Source organism: Arachis duranensis, chromosome 1, assembly GCF_000817695.3.
Source record: "Arachis duranensis cultivar V14167 chromosome 1, aradu.V14167.gnm2.J7QH, whole genome shotgun sequence".
NCBI classification, from domain to species: Eukaryota; Viridiplantae; Streptophyta; class Magnoliopsida; order Fabales; family Fabaceae; genus Arachis; species Arachis duranensis.
In genome coordinates, this window is record NC_029772.3 from 10,645,707 (window position 1) to 10,654,724 (window position 9,018).

General features: G+C 24.7%; 1 protein-coding gene across 1 annotated transcript; it reads left to right on the forward strand.

Annotated features, from left to right (window-relative positions):
* Window positions 1–3,408: 3,408 nt before the first annotated feature.
* On the forward strand, window positions 3,409–7,324 carry LOC127747543 (GDSL esterase/lipase EXL3-like). The gene is made up of 5 exons (XM_052261570.1): window positions 3,409–3,715; window positions 3,826–3,956; window positions 4,109–4,342; window positions 5,506–5,761; window positions 7,093–7,324. Exons 1-5 carry the CDS (start codon window positions 3,409–3,411, stop codon window positions 7,284–7,286), a joined length of 1,122 nt encoding a protein of 373 aa, XP_052117530.1. The 3' UTR covers window positions 7,287–7,324.
* Window positions 7,325–9,018: the final 1,694 nt, after the last annotated feature.

Consider the following 9,018-nt stretch of genomic DNA (forward strand, 5'->3'; position numbering starts at 1 on the left):
TGGTTTTTTTTTTCTTTTCTTTTTTCTATATTTCCGATAAATTTTTTTATAAAATGTGTTAGGAAAAATTTTTTAAATTGCAAGTAAAATAGGATTGCTGTCGATAATATTTGGAACTTGACACAAACAGAATCTTAGAGTAGTCCTCAAATGGGCGTCTGCGTCTAAAATCGTTCTAAAAACTTAATTTACTAATTATATTTTGAAAATTAACAAAAATATACTAGGTTAGTTCTTAATTCATTTTCTATTAATAATATACTGACGTATTTTAATGACATACATAAATTATTAGTATGTGCAATATCATAATTTGACCACATATAATAAAATCAAGCTATATCATCAAATCAAGTTAGTATATTGCTAACAGAAAAAGAATCAATGACTAACATGGTATGTTTTTATGAATTTCAGATATAATTAGTACAATTTAAATTCCCTGGCCTGAACCATTTTGATATATAATACCAATGTCAAAGACTACTTTAGAGAGATACTCACAATTACAAACAATGTATTTGCTTCTTTTTTTTTTTTAATATCGTTTTTACCTTTTTAAGTTTTAACGATGGTGGGCTTTTGCACAAAATTTAGCAGAAAATAAGGAGGGAGACCCCAAAGGGACAAAAAGTTAAAAAAAAAATATTAATTGTGTTGTGTTAATATGTTATAATGAAGTGAAGCAAAATAAATTTCTTGGCTATCCCAAAATCTAATTTAACTAAACAATAGTATATTTTTTTTTATAAATATTAGACAATGAAATGTTTTTAATAAGTCCACCTAAGTCTTGTTATAAATACTCATATATACGTCTACGTTTTTTTTGCCTTTTTCATACTCCTCTTCCTTTTTCTTTATTTATATTATTTCTCTTCAAAAAGCGTACACAATATATTAATATAATTTCTATATTTTTCAATAATAAATTTTTATTTTGATAAGTAATTTTATGCATATATGTAATAATTACGTAATAATGCATTAACAAAATTAACTATTTTTTACTTTAATTACATAAATGATCATCTAAAAAAATTAATATAATTAAATAATTATATAAAATATTTTATACTCTTAATATATTAAAATTAAACTCATAATAATAGTAATATAAAGAAGAAGTTGATGAAGTAATGATCATAAAATGAGCTTTCAGCAGAAGTCTACGTTATGGCATTGCATAATTACTTTTGTCAATTATATATTGATAGTTACATTATTATATGCATGTTACGTTAAAAATAAGCGTATTATGTATTAAATATGTTCCAACGAGTAAGGAAGCTCAACCATGATATAAAATTATAAATTGATTACCAACAAAAATAAATTATAAATTGATGGCCCATGAAAATTTTGTGACTAATTTGGATTACTTGATGTATTATATGCTTATGCCAAAACTTGTATAGATAGGATTCATAGTAAAGGGTAAAAGAGATCCTTAATTTGTATATAAATTTTGTTAATATGATAGTTTTTTTGTCTTTATTTTTCAGTTTAATTAATTCGCATATAAAAACACGGTTGCTGGTTATTGAATTTTGATGATGAAATAATATAAGTTATTTCTTGTCAATAACCAAAAATGCAAATATATGTTTTCTATATTTTAAATCAAACATAATAATGCTTTTAATCACGTGAGAGAGAAGATGATTGGTGATCTTATATTAATGTGTATTATTATATGGTATAGACGTATAGTATCATATATTATTTTACTACAAAGGTGTTTATCATATCAAATTACATACTCAATTCCAATAAGCCTTTCTATAGTTAGTTATTGTTAATGCATTAGTGATAACATAACATAATAATTATATTTTTGCATTGAAATTCACTCAATAATAATGTAAAATTAATTTTAAACATTAACTACTTGCCCAAGTATTGCAGTATCATTTATCATACACTTTCTTTTTAATTTAGAAAAGTTTCTTGGTATTCAAAAATAATATATATGAAATCCAAATTGATAGAATCACCAAAATAAATAAATTAATATAACTAACTTGAATTGGTCGACTGATCAACTCACTCGTCCGCTTAAACAAGTGTTAGGGGTTCGAATCTCGTCTTGTGCATGTAGCAACCCATTAGCCAGCGACAGACCCTTAAATGGAGCTCAGATTTATGACAGATTAGTTATTGACCTATCGGATTAGAAAATACCGTGGAAAACTAAAAAAAAATAATAATAATATTAGTGATGATGTGCATGCTTAACTTACAAGACTCATCTATTGGATGCATGGAGTGTCTTCTTTCCTTCAATTACTTATAATAGCTTTGTGTATGAGTCTGGTATATATTTCTATTTGCCCAATGATGAAAAGGATACTTTATAAGGTATTAATTGGTTATGTATATACCTACTTTATCCATATCAATATATACTAGGTATTTGCATTCAAGTCACATTTGTTTTAATTATATATACTACTGTATTAATACTATTGTGTCTATTAATAATTTATTTTTTTATTTATCAAATATGTATAAAAATAATAATAAAATGAAAGTTATAGGGAGATGAGAACCTAACCACCAGGGACGGACATACGGGGAGCGAGTGGAGGCCTCGCCCCCTCCCATCTTTTTTAAAAAAAGATTAATAGTAATAAGTTATTAAGTATGATTTAATTTTTTAAAAAATTTATTTAGTATTTAGTTTAATATAAATAAAAATCTAATCTAACTTAAATATTAATGATTTCTAATATCTCAAAAGTAAGTAACAATATTAAAAAAATCTGAAAAGATATTATTATTAGTACTTTTAAATTAAATAAAAATTTTCAAATCTCATAAAGTGAATTTTTTTTCTTCTTGTGAGCGTCCTTCTTGATTCATTTTGGTATTAATTCTTTATGTTTCAACTACTATAATTGAAAGATCTTTTTTAACTATGAATGTTGTGAAGAATAACTCAGAGTCAAAATGAAAGATAAATTTCTTGCTAATTGTATTTTAATTATATTAAAAAAATTACTGAAAATTTTGACACAGATTCTATTATCGATGAATTTTATGATACAAAAAATCGACCACTTCGTTAATAAAAAATAAATATATATTTTTTGTATTTTAAAATATATTCTCTATCGATATATTTTTGTAATACATTTTACATTATATAATTTTTTGCATAATTTTTTAATATTATATATGTTATTGGCCCCATAATAATATTTCTAGATCTCTTGCTGATGATATTTGTGTATATTTTTTGCTCTATGGAGGCATCGACATGGCATTTTTCAATAAAAAATAAGTAACAATAAATTTAATTTTTTATAAGTGGTTTTACATAGCTTGGATACAATATATCAGTTCTTATATATATACGAGACTTCTTGGAAAAGAAAGGTAAGAAACTAATATCATAAAAAAAAAATGAGGCCATCACTACTCTTGCAAAAGCTTCTTTTTCAATTGTCTCAAGCAATTCTTTGGTGTTGTTCTTCCATTCTCATCATTGCCATCATCATATTATTCCAACATGTTTCTGCTGAAAATCTACCAAACAATGAAACTGTGCCAGCAGTGATTGTGTTTGGAGATTCCATAGTTGATTCCGGCAACAACAATTATATCAGTACTATTGTCAAGTGTGATTTCTCACCATATGGACGAGATTTTGGTAATGGAAATTATCCAACTGGAAGATTCAGCAACGGATTAGTCCCATCAGATATCATTGGTAAGAAATTATCCTTAAATCTACAATTATGCATGTTTTATAATTATGAATACATAAAACCTAACAAAATAATATGTTTTATTTTTTTAATATTAATTTTAATTTTTCAGCTGCAAGATTCGGAGTCAAGAAACTCTTACCACCTTACCTTGATCCGAATTTGCTACTTGAAGATCTCCTCACCGGCGTAAGCTTCGCCTCCGGTGGTGCCGGATATGATCCTCTAACATCCAAATTAATGGTAAATAAATCAATTATTTATGCAACTTTATATAAACACCCTATTTTCATTATTCTACAATATCTATCATTTTCTGAATAATTTAATTTTCTTAAGCATATGATATATATGAAACCTAACTCTTGTTTACTTTGTGTCCTTTTTATTGTAAGTCTGTGATATCATTAACAGAACAACTAAACATGTTTAAGGAGTACATAAACAAGATTAAGGAAGCAGTTGGAGAAAACAGAACATCAATGATAGTATCAAAGAGTATATACATAATTTGCATAGGAAGTGATGACATTGCCAACACTTACGTTCAGACACCATTTAGAAAAATTCAGTATGATATTCCATCATACACAGATTTTATGGCTTCTGAAGCCTCAAATTTCTTTCAGGTATGGTTTGATATAATTATTTAAGACACGCCCACATTTAATTTAATTTATGTAGTAACAAGATAATTAGTTATAAAACTATATATTATGCTGAATCGGTATGTTAGGGAGAAAAAAAAAGTTTAAGCAGTCTAAATTTATTTTATTTAACATTTATTTATTATAAGATACATTAAATAAAGTAAAAAATAATTTTGACTGTTTTTGGCTGAAAATTTTTGTTTTACGAATTTCTTGATGCTGAAAATACCAATGCATGTGCTTGAATATTGTTCATTCCAAAGTTATTAGTTACCTTATAAATGCAATGCTAAATTATAGTTGTAATTTTTTTCCAATCTTAGGTTATGTTACTATTTCATACTATATATGTAATTTGTCAAAATTAGGTCTAGCAGTGTGGCAGTTGCATCTTCTTTAAACTGTTTATATGTATGTAGTCTTAGTTCCAATACATTGCTAGCTAAAATTCCTTTTCTTTTTTCAAATATGAAATGAACAAATTTGGAATATGAATAAACAAACATAGACGAACTACTATGCTATTTATACATGAAACATGGATTTAATTATTGTTTGAATTTCTCTGCTGTACACATCTGCCAAAATCACTGTACCAAACAAGAATAATTTTGTTATTTTGTCTAAATTTTATGGAAATTTTAGGTTTAGAGATTTATCCTATGCTTACCATAAATTAAAATTAAGAATATTTTTATTATTAATAATTCAAGGTTAAAAAATTTCACTAAATTTTAAAATATTTTCTTAATTACGTTAAAGAATTACAATTTAATGATAACTATTAAATATATGAAAGTTTTTCATACCCTTATAAATAGATTAAAAAGTATAAAAAGAATATAGAAATTCACATGTATGCAGTTGTTTTCATGTAAAGTTAATAATTCATATTCCTTAGATGATTTGACATATTTGACTAAATTGTTATTTAACGTCTTTTGACTATCAATTTTACATGAAAATCCGTATTTGAGTATTCATCTCAAAAGAATTTCCTTTAATTTTTTTTAATAGATTTTATTGTATATATCTTTCTATTATTATTATTATTATTATTATTATTATTGTTATTATTATTATTATTATTTTAGAGAAATTTCTTTTTAATATATATGAAGCTTGATATTGTGATATTATAGGAACTTTATAAATTAGGAGCAAGAAGGATTGGAGTGTTTGGTGTACCAGTTATAGGTTGTGTGCCCTCACAAAGAACAATTAGTGGAGGCATCCTTAGAGCATGTTCATATTCTACAAACCAAGCAGCAATACTCTTTAACTCAAAGCTCTCCAACCAAATGGATGCACTTCAAAAGAAGTTTCCAGATGCTAGATTTGTCTATCTTGATTCCTACAATCCATTCCTTGATATGCTTCAAAACCCTACAAAATATGGTAATCATATATACACTACTATTTAATTCATCACAATTTCATTCAAGTATTTTTATTTTTTTAATAAAAAGCTACATATTATGAGATATTAAACAAATATATCCTCACTTGATATTAGACAACAGTAAAAATTTTCATGCAGATATCTTTATATAAAGTTGATATTTGAGAATCGTCAGATGATTTAAAAAGTTTGACAAAATCATTGTCTAATAGTTTTCAACTATCAACTACACATGAAAATAACTGCATGTGAATCTTCACTTTAGACAAAATAATCGATTCCTATACTACAAAAAGATAATAGATTGTGACAATTGTCAAAACCGCTACTAATAAGCTGTAGTTATTATCTACTTTTGTTGCCGTGTCGAATCAAATGAAATTCGTTATTATATGAATTAACATAAACATAGTTTAATTTAATTGTTATTTAAAGCACAACTTAAACTAAAATTAAGTTGTAATTTTAGTTGTTCCCTGTTCATATAATTGTTGGGGGTATGTGTTACTCTTAGTTGCTCCTTCATGCACTTTCCATGTGACTCACAAATAATTAGCATGAGAATACCCTCAACTACCAACTTAAATGGAAAAATATAGTTGAGACATGGCCGAGGAGAAATTAATACTCTTTGTACATGATATGTGACATTACTTTTGTAGAATAACACTTGTGTATTAATAAATAATAAAGAAAAAATAGCACATCATTGTTGTTGCTCATTGATAAGTCATATAATATTTAAAGGTTTCCATTATCAATCAATTAATTCCCTTTATTTATATGATATTTCATCTTGTAGGTAGGTATGCATGAAAGTAACAAAAATTTAATTCCAATATATATGAAATACATTAAATTACCTTTTACATATTTATAGAGTATTTTCTATTAAAAAATCAATTTTAACTTTTTTTAACTACCTAAAAAAATTGTTACATATAAAAGTACTATGTATTTTACCAAGTCTATTAAATAGTGAATACTAATGCACTTTAGAAAAAATAAAAAATATAGTGCTCTTTAAAAAATAACCTACTATTAAAAGTAACAAATAAATTAGTAAATTTTAGAATTTTATTTTTTTTATAATATTTCCCAAAAAAAATAATTAACCTATTTAACAAGTTATCCTTCTAAAACTAAACTACTATTGATATAAAATTAACAAATAGAAATTTAAAATTATTTAATTAGAAAAAGTATAGTACTTATTTTACAAGGAGCATCTAAGAATAATAGGGTCTATTTTGAATAAGTTTCTTGTAACTTGTAATAAATTATTATTACCTTTTTGGATAATAATTTTAGTTTTGATGGCTCATAGGTTTTGCCGAGGTAGAGAAAGGATGCTGTGGTACAGGGAACATAGAAGTGAGCATATTGTGCAACCGTTACAGCCTTAACACATGTTCCAACGACTCCGATTACATTTTCTGGGATAGTTATCATCCTACTCAAAAGGCTTATTTTGTGCTTAGTTCTTTGATTCTTGATCACAAAATCAAAGACTTCTTTTGACCACAATTATTATGAAAATTAATTATGATTATTATATATATTCTATTATTCTTAATTCTCATGCCATTTTTCATAAGTCATTAAGTCCTCAATTTGAGTAGTAAGGGTCAATGATCCTTAATTAGGAGAACATTATTATAAGTGTAATAATAATGGGAAGAGTTGCTTGCATTAATTAAAATCATTGTTGTGTTTATTTAAGTACATCATATACGTTTTAAGGTGAATTATATAATAAAGATGTAAGTTGATAGATCTTTTTTATAAGATAAAAAAGAGATTAAAAAAAATAGAATCCACACTTTAAATAACAATAAAATAATAAAAGATAACTATAAAAAAGAAATTTATTTTTCTCTCTATACCACTTCAATCGGTATAATAGAGTGACTCACTTTTTAATATTATCTTAATTTAAATGAGGTTTTCAATTTAAGATTTGTGAATAGAATTTTAGTTTTGTAATAATAAGAGTTTAATTTTGATATACTTATGTAATTGTGTAATTATATTCGTTTTTTTATAATTATTCACGGTCGATATAAAAAGAAGGGCAATTTACTTATATAAATAAAATGATAGAATCCTTTACCTAAATGTGCAAAACGGATTGTTGTTACGTGCACGTGCAAAACCCTATTCTATGTAATCCATGGCAACCCACCACAGTTTCTGAATTGTGCATAAACCGTGGCAGGCTGGGACGGTTTATGGGGAAACTTAGATGCTTATAAACCGTGGGAGGTTCCAGCGGTTTATGAAGGGGGCGTGGAAGGTATAAACCGTAGTAGGTTACTACGGTTTATGAAGAAGGTGCACTAAATGTAAAACCATGTAACCCACCGCGGTTTATAAAGACTGCAGCAAAATAAGTCATTTTTAGAAAAATAAAAAATTTAAAAACCTAAATTTTTTATTTTTATACTTTTAGAATATAAGATTAAATATTTTTATTTAAATTAGAAAAATAAAATAAAGTCCAGCAATATCCAATAAACAACAGATATGTAAATTTATTATTTTTTTAATTTTTAAACTAAAAAAAGTATTTTTTTCTAATAGCAGAAAAATAAAAAATTACAAGAATATCTAAAAAATAAAAAATTGAAAAAATTTAATTTTTTTAAATTAATTTATTCTTAATTTGTAACCAATTACATAAAAAAAAGTCAGCTGTCCGGGTATAGCATTATCCGATGAATAAAAAAATAAAAAATATTTTTAAAAATTTAAAAATTTTAAAAACCTAAATTTCTTATTTTTATATTTTTAGATTGTAAGATTAAATTTTTTTAATTAAAATTAAGAAATAAAATAAAGGCCAGCAATATCTTGTAAACAACAGATCTGTAAATTTATTAGTTTTTAATTTTTAAACTAAAAAATAATTCTTTTTTCTAATTGTAGAAAAATAAAAAATTCTAAGAATATCAAAAAAATAAAAAATTGAACAATTTTATTTTTTTAAATTAATTTACTCTTAATTTGTAAACAAGTGTAGCAAAGAAAGTCAATTCTCCGGGTGTAGCATTATCCGGTGAATAAAAAAAATAAAAAAATATTTTTAGAAAAATTAAAAAATTTAAAAACCTAACTTTTTATTTTTATATTTTTAGATTATAAGATTTAATATTTTTATTTAAATTAAAAAAATAAAATAAAGTCCAGCAATATCAAGTAAAAAAAAATCAGTAAATTTATTATTTTTTAATTTTAAAACTGAAAAATAAAT

Excerpts from the sequence above, each read along its gene's own strand:
- LOC127747543 (XM_052261570.1), top strand. The coding sequence starts at position 3,409 with ATGAGGCCATCACTACTCTTGCAAAAGCTTCTTTTTCAATTGTCTCAA. Across the intron at positions 3,957-4,108 it reads CTCTAACATCCAAATTAATG|TCTGTGATATCATTAACAGA; the intron begins GTAAATAAATCA and ends TTTTATTGTAAG. Across the intron at positions 4,343-5,505 it reads AAGCCTCAAATTTCTTTCAG|GAACTTTATAAATTAGGAGC; the intron begins GTATGGTTTGAT and ends GTGATATTATAG.